General features: G+C 62.7%; 2 protein-coding genes across 2 annotated transcripts in view; both read left to right on the top strand.

The window, feature by feature from the left end:
* CASZ1 (castor zinc finger 1) overlaps window positions 1-8,517 on the top strand; it is a 106,652-nt gene extending 98,135 nt beyond the window's left edge. The window contains exons 9-15 of the mRNA XM_049618123.1: window positions 772-944; window positions 1,186-2,039; window positions 4,395-4,530; window positions 4,772-4,835; window positions 6,118-6,272; window positions 6,377-6,499; window positions 7,452-8,517. Coding sequence (XP_049474080.1) covers window positions 772-944; window positions 1,186-2,039; window positions 4,395-4,530; window positions 4,772-4,835; window positions 6,118-6,272; window positions 6,377-6,499; window positions 7,452-7,785 — 1,839 coding nt within the window. The 3' untranslated portion in view covers window positions 7,786-8,517. The remainder of the gene's footprint in view (window positions 1-771; window positions 945-1,185; window positions 2,040-4,394; window positions 4,531-4,771; window positions 4,836-6,117; window positions 6,273-6,376; window positions 6,500-7,451) is intronic.
* Window positions 8,518-9,282: 765 nt separating this feature from the next.
* LOC125913740 (zinc finger protein castor homolog 1-like) lies at window positions 9,283-16,124 on the top strand (the record flags this gene model as incomplete). Its single annotated transcript, XM_049618925.1, has 5 exons — window positions 9,283-9,501; window positions 10,272-10,443; window positions 12,276-12,427; window positions 12,549-12,690; window positions 15,325-16,124. Coding segments are annotated over exons 2-5 (1,251 nt in total), but the record flags the coding sequence as incomplete, so codon positions are not given.
* Between the last annotated feature and the right edge of the window lie 2 nt (window positions 16,125-16,126).

The raw sequence follows: 16,126 nt of genomic DNA on the forward strand, positions 1-16,126 counted from the left end.
GTGAAATTCAGGGAGCTGTTTATACAGACCAGCATTTCTCAGGCTTTAACACCAAGGGGAGCGTTGCAAATGGTTCCTGAGGAGGTTTTTGTTTAATCCTCTGTTTTAATGCCACGCCGAGTCTGGGCTTTTTCAAGGTGTCAGGTCCAGGGGGAGCGACTCGGGGTTGCAAATAGCAGCCGCTGCGCCTCCCCCGGCATTTGTCAGGGGGTTGTTATGGGCTCCGTGGAACAACCTGGGCCAGGAGGAGAGGGGGGCTCTCTCTCCGGGCCCTGAGATGGTGCAGACACTGGCACGGCCCAGCCTTCAAGAGTGCTCAGATTCCACGGGTTTTTACTCAATATGGCAACGCTGCCTGCCTTGGCCCAGCTAGGGTGGGGTGGGGAGGGCCCTGTGCCAGGAAGTGTCCACTGAACGAGTCCCTGGGCCAAAGGTGACTGCCGGGCCCCCAGGCCCAGCCCTGCCCACTGCCAGGGGCTTTCGAGACAGAGCCACGGGTTAGGACCCCAAACGCCCCTCGGCGGAACGGGACTCCCACACCTGGCTGTGCCGGGAGGTGCCCGGAGTCTGTGCAGACAACCCAGCCCTCAGCACAGCCCAGGCCTGCAGGGCCCGGGGGGGTCTTCACAGGCTCTCCACAGCCCAGCTGGATGTTTACAGGGGCCGAAGCTCCCCTGAGCAGGGGGGTCTGTGGCCAGCAGAACCGCGGCTCTGACCTTGGCCCGGGGGTGCCTGGCCTCGGTCCCCCTGACGGCCATTCTGCCCCTGCAGGTGGGCTGTAACAAGGTGTATACGAGCACGTCAGATGTGATGACCCACGAGAACTTCCACAAGAAGAACACCCAGCTCATCAACGATGGCTTCCAGCGCTTCCGAGCCACCGAGGACTGCGGCACGGCCGACTGCCAGTTCTACGGGCAGAAGACCACGCATTTCCACTGCAGGTGAACGGGGAGCCCACCAGGGAGGCTGCTTGGCCTGGGGGAGGGAGGGGAGGCGGGGAAGTGGGCCCGTGCGGGGCTCGGGGTCCCGCCTCCCGGAGGCCACAGGCACAAGGGTAGGGGGGCCGTCCGGGGGTTCTCCGGGTCCCCCCCCCCGGGGCCGAGGCGGGAGCCGGGCAGGACCACCTCCGGGCGCCCCCTCCTCCCCGAGGCCCTGCGACAGCCCCTGCCGTGTCCCGTCCAGGCGCCCCGGCTGCACATTCACCTTCAAGAACAAGTGTGACATCGAGAAGCACAAGAGCTACCACATCAAGGACGACGCGTATGCCAAGGACGGCTTCAAGAAGTTCTACAAGTACGAGGAGTGCAGGTACGAGGGCTGCGTGTACAGCAAGGCCACCAACCACTTCCACTGCATCCGCGCCGGCTGCGGCTTCACCTTCACGTCCACCAGCCAGATGACCTCGCACAAGCGCAAGCACGAGCGCAGGCACGTCCGCTCCTCGGGCGCACTGGGGCTGCCGTCCTCGCTGCTGGGCGCCAAGGACACGGAGCACGAGGAGTCGAGCAACGACGACCTGGTCGACTTCTCGGCCTTGAGCAGCAAGAACTCCAGCCTGAGCGCCTCCCCGACCAGCCAGCAGTCCTCCGCCTCCCTGGCCGCCGCCGCCGCCGCCGCCGCCGCCGCCGCCGAGGCCACGCCCGGTGCCGCCAAGCCGCCCAACAGCAAGATCTCCGGGCTGCTGTCCCAGGGCCTGCCCGCGTCCATCCCGCTGGCGCTGGCCCTCTCCAACTCAGGCCTGCCCACCGCCGCCCCCTACTTCCCTATCCTTCCGAGCCGGGGCAGCGCCTCCTTGCCCGTGGGTGCCCCCGGCCTCCTGGGCGCCATGTCGTCCGGGGCAGTGGCCTCGGCGGCAGCCGACACACCCGCCCTGGCCGCCTCGGGAGCCGGTGACTCTGCCCCGGCCGCCGCCACCTCTGTCCCGGTGCCCCCCGCCTCCATCATGGAGAGGATCTCGGCGAGCAAGGGCCTCATCTCACCCATGATGGCCAGGCTGGCCGCGGCTGCCCTCAAGCCCTCTGCCACCTTTGACCCAGGTGAGCAGGCCGGGCACTGCCCAGGAAACGAGTGGCTTACGGACCCCGGGAGCCCGCCGCCTCAGATTGCAGAGCAGAGTCGGGGGGTGTTGGAGAGGCGTCTTTCTACTCCTGCACCCACGTCCCCCACGCCCCCAGCCCCCATCTTTGCCTGGTCTCTGCCTCCATCCTGTTTGTTTGCTGTTGGGGCCCCCTTGTTCCGGCCTGCCCACCCCACCCGAGGCAGCTCTGTTCTCTCATCTGTGAAGTGGGGGCCGTAGGCCTGGCCTCACCGGGAGCCTGTGTGTCCCGGGGCAGCTGGTCCTTACCACTCCGCACCCCCCAGTTGTCACCCTCCCTCATCGCAAGTCCAGCCGCTGATGAGAGGAGTCCCAGATCCCTGCGCCTCCCTAGGGCCCCCCGTGTCACCTGGAGGGGCATGGGTCCAGCCAAGCAGCAGGTGGCCGCACTTCAGGGATGCTTGGGATCTACACCCGGCCGGCCCCTCGAGGCCGAGGATAACCTTCCAGTGTCTCCCTCTCCGTCAGTGCCGTCTGGTAGAACTTTCTGCCGGAACGGAAATGTTCTGTCCTGTGCTGTCTGGTATGGCAGCCACTAGTCACCTGTGACTGTTGAGTGCCTGAACTTGGCTCTGTGACCCAGGAACCGGATTTTGGTTGGAATCGCTTTAACTTAGTCACACCTGGCCAGCGGCTGCCATGTTGGACAACACAGCCAGACCTCCCGAGTCCCACCTCTGGCCTCCCTCTGGCTTACCACGGGGAGCGGTTCTCCTTCTCAACTTTTCTACTCTTTTTAAATGTTTTCTCTGATCTCTGGAATTCTTTGGCTTTCTGTTTACCTGGCTCCTCTCCCTGTTCTCCCCCTTCTCGGTACTTAGCTGAGAACAGTCAGCTGTCACTTCAGCCACTCATTCAGCAACCGCTGGGCTTGCTGAGGGCCAGGCGCCTCACGGGTGCTGGGGACACGGCAGGGAAGCAGAGTCCTGCCTGGTGGTACTGATGGGGCAGTGGGAGTAGCCTGATCCCGGGCACGCAGCCAGGAGGTGGCAAAGTCCAGACTTGGACCTCAGCGGTCCGGCTCCTGAACCTGCGTGCCCTACTCTGCTGCGAGACCATCTCAAGACCAGGCAGGACGGAAGGTCCCTGCGGCCTAGCCCAGGGGTCTGCCCAGGTCTCCTAGAGGGCCTGCCAGTGCTTGGCAAGGGGGCTGGGCCATTTCCCAGGGGACCTTGGGCAAGTGACTTCAGGGAGCTACTATCCTGTCCCGAGTGGGACGTTCCCATCAGCTGGAAGCGTGGAGTGACCCACCTTTCGTTCCCAGGTGTGAGAGGGACGGCAGGATGCCCAGGGGCCTTGTGCCTCTGGCCAGACGCCTGTGGGCCGGGGTGGGCCCCACTTTAGGACCACACTGAGCTCAGGGGCCAGACTGTCAAATTCTTTCTTTTTCATTAGAAAAATCTCCTTCCCCCAAAAGAAAGGTCAAGGGAAGGGGGGGGGCGGCGTTTTCCTTTATTTTTTAATCAAATGCCACTTGCTGTCTGTGAAGCAGCTTTCTGTCAGCTGCAGCGCCTTGGGGCAGATTAATATTTCAGCCACTTGGGGATTGTGGAGAAGGGCTCGGTGGACATGTTCCAGTCAGCAACTTCTTTTGCCCCTGCTCTGCTTGGCCTCCCAAATCATCTGCCTACCGAGCTCCAGACTTTCCCCCAATGGCTACACCCCGCCAGCTCCCACCCAGACCCTGGTCCAGCCCAGCCCGGCCACAGTGGGCCTCACATCCCTGCCCTGGACAGCTTGACGGGCGAGGTCACATAGTTTGAACTGCTCTGATTGGCTGTCAGCTCCCATCGCCCTGACACAGCAGATGCCCCTCCTAGGCATGCTCAGTGGAAGGCAGGGCCGTCGCCCCGGCAACAGCGGGCCGGGGACCTGCGGAGGGGCGCAGCTCCCAGTCTAGATCTGCCACTTTCCCTCAGCATTAACAGAGTCTTTAATAAAAGCCTAAGCGGCAGCCCCACAAATCGACTGTGACAGTCGGTGGAGAAAATGAAGGGCCCCCACCCCCGTGCCAGCCCCCTCCCCAGCCTCCCGCCCTTCTCCTCCAGGAGGCCCTGAGCTGGGACAACTTTGACATAATTTTGCAATAATTATCACTTGAAGAATTGCCACACAGGGGTAAGCGTCACAAGCGATCATGTCAGTGGGGAGAATCGCTGACCAGCAGCCAGGGTTCCCCTGGGGCCCCCGGCCCACCCAGCCCACTGCCCTCCCTTCTGGCGGTGGGGGGTTCCGGTCTGTGTCCATAGGAAGCCCTCAGCCCCTCTAACACCATCTTCCCTCCCCTCCCCTGTAGGAAACGGGCAGCAGGCCACCCCCGCCAGGTTCCCCCCGGCCCCGGTGAAGCAGGAGCCCGGTGAGAGCGCTGGCGCCCCGGTTCCCCACGAGGTCTCCCAGGACCGCAGTTTAGACCTGACTGTGAAGGAGCCCAGGTGAGGCGAGGCCAGGCCCCCACCCCACCAGCTTCTGCCCCACTGCAGGAGGCTCTTGGGGACAGCACCCTTGGAGCCAGACCCCACCGAGGCCAGGGGCCAAGCCCTCCCGGCGGGGGTCCTCCTCCAGCCCAGGCAGATGTAGCAGGCGGGGCCGGGGCCTTCGGGATGGGCAGGGAAGGGTGTCTGGGCTCAGTCCCACGTACGTCTGAGCTAAAGCCCCTTGGTTTGTGTGTTCCAGTAATGAATCAAATGGCCATGCAGTCCCGGCAAATTCGTCTCTCTTATCCTCGCTTATGAATAAGGTAAGAACCATCCATCACACGCCTCCCGTTCCCCCACCCAGAGAAATTAAAGCTATGCTGGGGGGCGGGGGGGAGGTGTTTGTTTTTTAATGTTTTGCCTCTAATAAGATGAGTTTGTACCATTTAAATTTTGAGGCCATTTTTCATCGGATATAATTTCAGAGCCACTGCTTACAAATTAATTTAATGAACTGGCTGAAGAAATATATTCCAGCCTCTGACACCCTTTTTTTCCCTTCAGATGGAGGGCTCCAAAAGCTTTTCCAGAGCCCTCTAACTTCTTTCCCTCTCAGTTATTAATTTTATTTATTTATTTTATATATTTTTTTGTTTGTTTAAAAGGGGGTGGGGGAGGGGCACTAAAGTGGGAGCAAAGCATCAATTTCCACTTTTCGGGTTGAGTAATGGTCTCGGACGCCTTCCACAGAGGTCGCTCCAGAATATTTATTTTAAATAATGCAGGGTCTTTGTAAATTATACATCATCTCAAATATATTTCCCCCCCTTCACATGATAAATTTGACTACAGCAAGATTAATTTGGTTACCATACACAAGTGACTGCTGGGGGAGCTGAGCCTGGGCCGGACCTCACGGGTGGGGGTCCCGCTGGGCCCTTGGCAGGGAAGGAGCCTCCCGCCACCCTCTGCTGAGGGCCCCGCGCCCTCTACCTTTCCTCTCTCCCTCCTTGCTCTCCTGCTCTACTTTTCCCTTCTTGCCGGTGGGGGAGGGTGTCACTGGCCCCTGTACCCCCTCGTTCCTTCGTGTTGGGGCCCCACACCCCATGTGGGTCAAGCTTTCACACAGGCTCCCCCTCGCCACTCCCCCTCCTGGCCCAGTAGCCCTGAGCCATCTTGATCTCACCCCCTGAGCCTCCCTCCCTCCCTCTCTGCTCCTCTTTTGTGTGCCTTCTCTTGTTCTCAAGGAATTCATAGGGGTTACCCCCCCCCCCTCCTGCACTTCTTTTGAAAACCTGGCAGGAAAATAACCAGGGAGCCACAAAGTCTGGGGAAAGCTGGTCTGGTGTGTGCCCAGAGTCCCGGCCTTAGCTTGAGTGATGGATCTTAGCACCACGGGGTTTGTGTGGAGGAGCCGTGGCATCCCCACGTTGCCTCGGGCAGCACCATTCAGAGCGGACTCGGCTGTGGCCAGAGCTGTGCAGGGCCAGGCGCCCTCTCCTCTCCACTGCTCTAGTGCGTTGCAAGAGGCCCAGGCGGCCCAGAGCCGCTGCTGCTCCCACGGCGGCCAGCCAGTCCCAAGCACCGGCCCTGTTCTCTCTGCAGATGTCTCAGGGCAACCCCAACCTTGGCAGCCTGTTGAACATCAAGACAGAAGCGGAGGGCAGCCCCGCCGTGGAGTCCTCGCCCTTCCTGGGCAAGGCCGTGAAGGCGTTGGTTCAGGAGAAGCTGTCCGAGCCCTGGAAGGTGTACCTTCGAAGGTGAGGGGCTCCCTGGCAGAGCAAAGGAACAGGAAGGGCCACGCCCACCCGTCATGGTGGCCATTGCCCCGGGGTCTCCTCTGACCGCTGCTTCCTCTGGCCAGGTTTGGCACCAAGGACTTCTGTGACGCCCAGTGTGACTTCCTTCACAAAGCACACTTCCACTGCGTGGTGGAGGAGTGCGGCGCGCTTTTCAGCACCCTGGACGGGGCCATCAAGCATGCCAAGTGAGTGGGGGTCCCCAGGGCGCATGGAAACCCAGCCCCTTTCATTCCAGCCTGGCCCCAGGCTGCGTGGGGTTGGGGGCTGCCTGGGTCTCTAGCTGCCTTCCAGGCAGGCGCCGTGTGCTGCTCGCACCGAAACTCAGAAGCTGAGCTAGTTTCTTAGAAGGTACTGCCTGAAAAAGGCAGGCTTCCCCATCCTTCCACCTGCTCAGCCGCCTGGCGGGGTCCTCTGAGCCTGTCCAGGCTCCACCTGGAGACCCTGAGCAGCTGTTTCTGCCCACCCCCCGCGCCCCTCCCCCACCAGTGTGGCCAGCAGCTCTACCACAGATGTTCCCTACAGAGCCAGCTGGAGAGACCCCACTCTGACCCAGGCAGAGACCTCAGGTGAAGGCCTTTTCCAAGCCACGGTATTGCGTTTGTAGATTTTCTTTGACCTAAAAATAATGAAATTAATTTGTAAACCCACTGAGCTGAAAAGCAGCAGGCCAGCCGCCTCTTGTAATTGAACCCAGAACTCGCAGACATTTAACACAGACCTTGGCTACTGCTGGGCCCCAGCTCAGGCTCCGCTCACTGCTCAGGCAGCCGTTAGTCTGCAGAAGAGCCATCTTTGAGGGCCGAGCGAGACCCACCTTTAATTCTCAGAGCAGATTCTGGAAGCACAGATTCATGCCCCCTGCTGTCCCTGTCCCCTGCTCCGTGTAGGAAGGAGCTAGGGACAGACACAGCAGGAAGATCACAGGAAGGCATAGCTAGGGCTGAGCCAGGAGCCCAAGTTCAGAACCAGAGGACACAGCAGTTCTCAGTCCTTCCCTCCTGGTGGCATCACACCTGCTGCTGGGGACTATGTAGGGACACTGGGCCCCTAGGCTCGTGATGGGGTAACATCCAGGGAAAGGCTCCCTGCGCAGGGCCCTCTTCCTCCCCACTGAGCCGCTGTTTCTGCCTGTTGCAGCTTCCACTTCCGGACGGAGGGAGGAGCAGTGAAGGGAAACGCAGAGGCTCCCTTCCCCACCTCGGCTGCGGAGACCAAACCTGCCTTGGCCCCCTCGTCCCCTCCAGCGCCTCCTGTCACCACAGCCTCTCTGGAGGGTCCCACTCCCAGCCCGGCTGCCGTGCCCTCCACCCCCACGCTGCTCGCCTGGAAGCAGCTGGCTTCCACCATACCCCAGATGCCTCAGATTCCAGCGTCAGTGCCTCACCTGCCCACTTCGCCCTTGGCAACGACTTCTCTAGAAAACGCCAAGCCCCAGGTCAAACCCGGATTCCTCCAGTTCCAGGAGAAGTGAGTCCCTCAATGAGCCGGGAGTCCCGTGTCCCCCGCGTGTCTCGGGAGTAGGTGCTAGCGAGGGCAGCCGAGGAGGTGCTGCTCCTAACCCTGCAGTGAGCCCGGGCTGTCCCCAGCCTCTCTGGGACACGGTCATCGGACGCTGTCCTTCTAGCCAAAGAAGCTGCTGCTCTGGCCTCACTGCCTGCTCCCCAAGCAGGCAGCCGGGGTGGGAGAAGGTGGTGGTGGTAGGGGCCGCTGTTCCAGAGGGGCAGTGTTGGCGCTGTGAGGACCAGCTTAGGTGGGCCGGGAGTGCTGGGCCTCGCCCGGCAAGGCAGGCTGCATCTCACTCTGGGCCTTGCACCCATGGCTAAGTCTCTGCAGAGCAAGCGAAGTCATGGGTGGGGGGCGAGGGGGCTAGGCCCCCACTCCAGGCCCACACCCGTCCGCACAGTGGTCTGAGCTCTCAGGGGTGGAAGGGACCTTCCTCGCTGGATGGTGGTGGCGCCTTGCGGCGAGAACGGTGACTCTGTATCGTTATGTGTGCGGCTTCCTGTTCTCAATAAAAGTAATAAATTGGATGTGAACGTGTACCGCCTGAGTGGCAGCTGTCCCCCCTCTCTGGGCACCTGGGGCTGGGCCTCTGGCCTGGAAGGGGACCTGCGTTCCTCTCCGTCCCTCCCCGAGCTTCTCTTGTTCGTTCCGCCTCCCCACAGCGGCAGCGCTCTTAGTCTCCCCAGCGCGGTCGGATTCCCACCCCGGGGCCACCGTGGCGGCAGCTGTGGCACCAGCCAGGGCAGAAGGCCGGGGCATGGCGTCCTCCACACCTGTCTGCAGCCCAGGAGGCAGGCCGTGGGGCAGGGCTGCCGCTCACGGGGCAGGCTGGCATGGGGGCTCAGCCCAGCACCCCCCACCCCCCCACCCCTGAGCCCCACCACTCAGCCGGCTGGTGAGGTTCTCTGAGTGGGCGGGAGTCCTGAGCCCCGAGCTGACCCTGGGGGCCCCAGCAGCTGCGCGCCTCAGCGGGACCTGACACCAGGCGCACACTCCCCCTGGCCAGGGCCCCGAGGGAGCAGAGCTTCCGGGTAGGGCTGCCCACCCATCTGCACCCTGTCAGTCAGCCACACCCAGGGCAGTGCCTGTGCCACGCCAGCCAGGCCCTCACTGGCGCCCCGCCAGGGCTGGCAACGCCATCTCTCATTTTCACATCCAAGAGGTTATTGCAGCCGCCTTATCTATAATCCTGAGGTGTGGCCGTGGAAACTACGTGTCCCAGCATGCAATGCTCTGGGCAGGCTGCACACCGCAACCCTTTCTGCACCAGCCGAGCTCCAAAAAGAAGGCAGGAAAGCATGCTGGGATCTGTAGTCTCCTCTGGCCGAGGCCACTTGTTGAGCAGGAAGGCAGCCCCGGGGGCCATTCCTCTGGGCCACACCGCAGGGGATTAGGGAGCAGAACCCCAACTCGACCAATGTCAGGATGTCGGCGGGGAGGGCTCTGGGAACGCCAATGACCTTCTGGGCTGTGGTTTCCTTCCAGCGATCCTTGCCTCGCCACGGACTGCAAGTACGCCAACAAGTTCCACTTCCACTGTCTCTTCGGGAACTGCAAGTACGTCTGCAAAACCTCCGGCAAGGCTGAGTCCCACTGCCTGGACCACATCAACCCCAACAACAACCTGGTGAACGTGCGAGACCAGTTTGCGTACTACTCACTTCAGTGTCTCTGTCCCAACCAGGTCAGCCCCGGGGACAGGTGCGGGCGGGGGCCTGGGGCCCGGGGTGGGGGGCAGGGAGGCACGGGGCCCGGGGTTGGCTCCTCCCGGCAGGGATTCATTACGTCTCTCACGCCCGTTTTGAATTGGCCTCGTCCAGACTCTGGAAAGGGCACTGTCTTGCCCCTGGGCCCCTGGAGGCCCCTGGGCAGGGGTCCAGATTGGTGCTCAGTTGGTGACGTCTGTCATTTCATCCCAACTCTCCGTGCACTTGGCATCATTCTGCCCATCCTGGAACTATGCTCCCTTTCCCCAGAGGCCTAGACTTTTAAAATAGCCCACTGGACAGCTAGAGATTGAACTGTCCGTGCCCCAGAAAGGTAGGGCAGATCAAGTTCACCGTAAAGGCCTACCCCAAGACTGGTAGGGGCTGTTTGGCAGAGTGCCTCGAGAAGGAGTCTGATCCTAGAGCTGGGCATTCCAGAGAAGAGTGCTAGGCCAGATTAGTGATGTCTGCCTAAGGCCAAGCCTCCAGAGAGGAGTGCTAGGATAGATTAGTGATGTCTGCTCTGGGTGTGGAATTAGAAATGGGTGGCACGATTACCAGGTAGGATGTTTTGGTCAGATTCCAAAAGGGACATACCGCTTTTTAACACGTGAAAGGCCTACACCCAGTTGTGTTTTCTGATTTGAGCACGGAAGAAAAAAGGGCCTGCCACGCCCAGAGCCCTGGGCCCGGTGGGAGCTCAGAGAAGTGGTCAGCCTGGCCCTGACCCTCCCGTCCCTCCCTGCAGCACTGCGAGTTCCGGATGCGTGGACACTACCACTGCCTCCGGACCGGCTGCTACTTTGTGACCAACATCACCACCAAGTTGCCATGGCACATAAAGAAGCATGAGAAAGCCGAGCGGCGGGCAGCCAACGGATTCAAGTACTTTACCAAGCGCGAGGAGTGTGGCAGGCTAGGTACTGAGGGCCGCGGTTGGGGGGAGAGACTTGCAGCAGGTGGCAAGGTTGTGGCTCTGGTGGCCCCGGCCACCTCTCCTGGTACCCACCTCTTGTCCCTGCAGTCAGACTCTGTGTTGTGTTAAAAATGCCACTGATGTCACAGGCCAGGCATCATCAAACAGGGGAAACTGTCAAAACACGGAGAGCCCAGGAATAGGGGTGTGAGTGACTCAGAGCACTCCGCCTACATCCGGGGAAAATGCCTGGGGCCTCGTCATCAGAGTCAGGCCTTGGACTTGGTGCTGTTTTCCATTCTCTCAAGAGGGAGTGCGGATAACATAGGAGCCCCTGATGTTCCTCACTCTGGGATCTCTTTCCATGGCTCTAACTACAAGGGCTTTTCCAGAACGGCCCCTGGTTTGTTTGCTCATTCAGCAGATACCTATCGAGGAAGAGCGGTGTGCAGGGCTCCGTGCTGTTACGGGAGGTGGTGGGGGTGGTGGCAGCTCAGGGTTTTGAGCGTCTTCTCTGGCCAGCACCGTGCTTGGCGGTGGGGGTCTGGTAGGACAAGCAGGTACACTGTGGATCGGCCCAGAGCATCTGTGACCTGGGGTGACCCAGAAGGAGGTGGCCATGGGGCTGGGAAGGAGGCCACAGATGGCCCTGAACTTTGAGGCAGATGCCAGGGAGCTGAGTCTGCTGTTGAGAGCTGGGCCCTCGTCAGGGAAGCCGCCCGGAGCCCTGGACCCGACCGGGGCCTCCCGAGTAGCTCCCTGGCCCCAGCTTGCCCTGAGGATGCCTTTGGGCAGGGGGCAGACCCCACCCACCTGCCTCAGGATGGAGCCACACGTTCACAGGCCTGCAGATGTGGGGTAGGAATCTGCCAGGAAAAAACTGGAAACTGGAAGGCAGGTGGCAGCTAGGCAGGCCGGGCACAGACAGCTGGGCCGCAGGCCAGGCCTGTTGTGACTCAGGTGGTCATAGCAGCAGGGCCTTGGGGGAGCAGAGGTGGGGCCGTTGGCTGCCGCGGACTGGCCCTTCCACAGGGGCAGGGTGAGAGACTCGGCGACTGCCAGAAAAGACAGGAAACAAACCTTTCTTTCAAGTATTAATTCAAAAAGAATTCGTGGCCTGGGAGAGGGTTGGTAACCATGGCAACAGATGTCAACATTCGGTGGCCTGTGCCGTCCTTGGGCTCAGTTTACGGGGGTCAGGGTATTCCGTGGTTGTCGGTATTTACTCAGCTTCGGGTGTTTTTGGTGGTAGTTGGGGCCAAACAAAGCTGGGGGATGATATAAGACACCTGGCCAGCCCCGGCGCCATGGCAACGGGCAGGCCTTCACCTGCCCTTTGCTGACACTGTTGCAGTCTTGCCCGCTGTTTGTTCTCAGCCCAGAGCGAAGCCGAGGTGGGTGGGGGCGGGGCAGAGGTCCACACAGGTCTGGGGGCAGGCACCCGGGCTCCCCAGAGATGTGGAGACAGGTGGCTTGCCGGGAGGGGGCCGACCTGGTGGACGGGTCATTGGGGTCTCTCGCCCAGAAACCCCGGGACCTCTCAGCGAGAGGGGCAGGGGATGGGGCCCAGCCTCGCCACTGTCACCTGCCTCCACGCCAGGCCAGAGGAGAGGGTGGGCCCAGGCCCTGGCCAGCCGGAGAGCCTAGGACCTCTTCCCCACCCCCCGGGGGTGGGGTGGATACAAGCCCTCCTCAGAGGAATGCCACCACGGGGCACGTGTCCCCTCCCCAGACACCATCTGCCCGTTGGCCACACTCCCCTGAGCCCAGGAGGCACGGTGGGCGCTGTGCGCGCCGGCCGGGGGAAGCTCACGGCCGGCGGGGCTGTGTCCGCAGGCTGCAAGTACAACCAGGTGAACAGCCACTTCCACTGCATCCGGGAGGGCTGCCAGTTCTCCTTCCTCCTCAAGCACCAGATGACCTCCCACGCCCGGAAGCACATGCGGAGGATGCTGGGCAAGAACTTCGATCGCGTGCCCCCCTCCCAGGTGAGCGCCCGGGGTGCCCAGCGGGCGTCGGTGCGTCCCGCCCGGAGGGACGGCCTGCCTGCCCCCCTGTGGGCGGCGTAGCCCCCGCCCGGCTTCCTCAGGGTGCCCCTTCTTCTCTCAGGGCCCCCCGAGCCTGATGGACACGGAGACAGATGAGTACATGGATTACACGGGCTGCAGCCCGGGCGCCGTGTCCTCTGAGTCGCCCACCATGGACCGGAGCTGCTCCAGCACCCCCGTGGGCAACGAGAGCACGGCGGCAGGTGAGCACACGGCCGGGCGGCGCCGCGACAGCGCGAGCAGCGGGCCAGGAGGAGACATCGGGGGCCGGGAGCTTCCGGCCCAAGGCGCCGCAGGGTCCATCTTAGGCTTCGTGGTCACGTGGCCTCAAAGGAGGACAGAGCCAGCCTTAGTGTGCGGTAGGGCCGGCTGGTCTGGGGGACACAGGTCACTGAGGCCCCCTCCTGCCCGCACTCAGCCCTTGGCTTCGGCTTCCAGGAGAGGAGCTGGGCTCGTCCTCAAGGGCAGGGGGGCCGGGGACCTGCCAGGGCCCAGGTCCCGGGCACGCGGCCTTCCTTCTGGCCCTTCTGCCATCGTCCCGAAGCTCAGTCCCTGGACCCCAAACTGGGGTCGCACCAGGGCCGGGCTCTGCCGCAGGCCCTCCCTGAGCCCACCACGGCCTCTCCCTGCGCAGCCTCCCCTCCCGTTCTCTCCTCCTCCTGCCACCTCCTTCCCCACTCTTCTCTTGTGGCGCTTCTCTGCTCGTCATCTGTCCACGTGTTTTCATATCATACTTGCTTCTGCCATTGGGTTTCTCATTTTGGTTCTTTTTTGTTTGTTTTTTCTTTGTTTTGGTTTTCTTTTTTTTTTTTTTTTTTTTTTTCTGCTTTTTTCCACCCTCTCCAGGCTGCCCGGCTCCTCCTCCTCCTCCTCTTCCTCCTCCTGCTGCCGCTGGCGACGAGGCTGCCCGCGTGGCTCCGCAGCCCCCACTGACCCCATCCTTCTCAGCGGCCGTGCTCCGGGCGCCCCTCCCCTCCCTCCCATGCCTCTTTTCTCCGCCCTGTCTCTCATACTCTCTGCTCAGTGCCACTCTCGGAGCCACCCGGGGCCTGGGCCACCCGGTCGGCAGCCCGCCCCGCCTCCCGCCCGCCACAGCCACCGCAACTCCAGTAAAAAGTGACGTCCCCCTAGTTCAGGATGCTGCAGGTAACTCGCACATGCCTTCTTGCCAGTGTGTGTCACCTCCGCTGACCCTCAAGGCCATGGTCCAGGACCTGACCTTTTCCTGTGACCTGCTGGGGCGAGGACAGGGCCACCCTGCGTCCCTCACGGCCCAGCGCCCCCCAGAACCAGAGAGCCCTGTCTCTGTCCCGAGGACAGCTCCTCTGGACTCCTGCTCAGCATTGGGTCCAGGCAGGGCCCTGACACCAGCCTGACCCCCTCCCAGCCCTGGAGCCAAGCAGGAAGAGGGAGTCCCTGTGGCTCAGGCCCCAGGCAGTGCTCAATGGCAGGGGTGCCTCCAGTTCCCACCCCGCCCCCCACCCCTGCATATCCGATGCCCCGCAGGGCTGGGACCCGCCAGCCCCTCGCCTCTGCTGTGGCCATCACCGCAGCCCTGCACCTTCCTTCACTCATTTTTGCCTCACGTTCTGCTGAGTGCCAGGCCAGTGCTGTGCCAGAGAGGCAGAAGGTCTCCCTTCTGGAATTCTACCTGTGGAAGGCTGTCACTGCCATAACCACACTGAGCCCTGTGCCCTCAGACCCAAAGCAGCCACTTCTCACTCACCTGGATCTCCAGGCCCCTCACCCTCCCTTGTCCTCCGCCACGCACCCCCACACCGTTGCTGCCCTTGGTTTCTCTTCACCTGCCAAGGTGGGGGGTGACTGGGTCTGTTCCCTAAATGGACGACGCGGCACAGTGGTGCCGTGGAGGCCAGATATTATTCTAGGCAGGTTCGGGGCAGGCTGAGCAGGTCAGCCACATGGGAGAAGCCTGGAGAATACCCACCCTTGACCCTGGGTAGGGCCAGCCCCTGAAGGTTTCTCTCTCATTCCTAGGGTGTGAGGCCGGGAATGCCAGGGTTGTTGTCCCTCCCCCAGCTGCCTGTGCAGTGCCAGGGGCTGCTGTCCCCTCACGCCACAGCAGCGGGGCCACTCTCAACCAGGCAGCCCTGGCCATGAGCCATCCGAAGTCCAGGGCGCCGTTGGGTCCAGTTGGGAGGGCACAGATGGGAACCCGTCTGCTGGCTGAGCCCCTGCTCCAGCCCCGGTCCCTCAGAAGAGCTGCCCTCTTCTGGCTTACTGGGGGCAGAAGACCCCCACAAGACTTTAAAGAATCTTCTGGCACCAAAGGGAAGGTGTCCCTCAGGGCAGGGCGTTACGGCTCCACACAGCCCCAGGGCGCTGGGCATCCCTGCGGGAAGTAGGTAGGTCCCCTGTGCAGACAGGTGGGCAGCCGGGGAAACTGGTTAGCCGGCCGGGAGAAGGAGCCCGCCTGTCCCTCATTAGAGGCGGGTTCGTGATGGCATCCTGGCGTCCGTCCAACGTGGGTGATTACACTCTGCCGACCTAGATTCCCCCTTCAGCTTCAATTAGCGCCAGGATGCGTCCTCACTTCCCACCCAAACTGGCCAGGAAGCGGCCACCACATCCCCCGGGTTGCTTGCTCTGCCGCACGAGGGGCGGATGCCTGTGTGGTCGTCCTGCAGACAGGGGATGACGCAAGGGGAAGCCTGGGGGCTCCCTGGTTCTTCGGGGGAGGGGGAGGGGGAGAGGCCCCCAAAGTCTGGGGAAGCCGACCCCCAGCGCTGCCCTGCGGCCACCATGCGGAGCCGGGGACCCTGCGTGGGTGCGAAAGGCTCCCCGGCACGCGCTGACCTCCCCCGGCCCCTCCGCAGGGAACACCATCTCCATGCCCACAGCCTCCGGGGCCAAAAAGCGCTTCTGGATCATCGAGGACATGTCGCCGTTCGGCAAGCGGCGCAAGACGGCCTCCTCGCGGAAGATGCTGGACGAGGGCATGATGCTGGAGGGCTTCCGGCGCTTCGACCTCTATGAGGACTGCAGGGACCCGACCTGCCAGTTCTCGCTCAAGGTCACGCACTACCACTGCACGCGGGAGAACTGTGGCTACAAGTTCTGCGGACGCACGCACATGTACAAGCACGCGCAGCACCATGACCGCGTGGACAACCTCGTGCTGGACGACTTCAAGCGCTTCAAGGCCTCGCTCAGCTGCCACTTCGCCGACTGCCCCTTCTCGGGCTCCAGCACGCACTTCCACTGCCTGCGCTGCCGCTTCCGCTGCACCGACAGCACCAAGGTGACGGCGCACCGCAAGCACCACGGCAAGCAGGACGTGATCAGCGCGGCGGGCTTCTGCCAGTTCAGCTCGAGCGCCGACTGCGCCGTGCCCGACTGCAAGTACAAGCTCAAGTGCTCGCACTTCCACTGCACCTACCCGGGCTGCCGCCACACGGTCGTGGGCATGTCGCAGATGGACTCGCACAAGCGCAAGCACGACAAGCAGGAGCGCGGCGAGCCCCCCGCCGCGTCCCCGGGCCCCGCCGTCGGCCTGGACGGCGCGCTGTCGCTGGGCACCGAGCCCGGGGCCCCCCTGCTCTTCCTCCCGCCCGCCGCCGCCGCCGCCGCCGCCGCTTCCGCGGGCCTGGGGCTGGGGCCGGGCGATGCGGGCGACCC

This window comes from Panthera uncia (genome assembly GCF_023721935.1).
Source record: "Panthera uncia isolate 11264 chromosome C1 unlocalized genomic scaffold, Puncia_PCG_1.0 HiC_scaffold_4, whole genome shotgun sequence".
Lineage (NCBI taxonomy): Eukaryota > Metazoa > Chordata > Mammalia > Carnivora > Felidae > Panthera > Panthera uncia.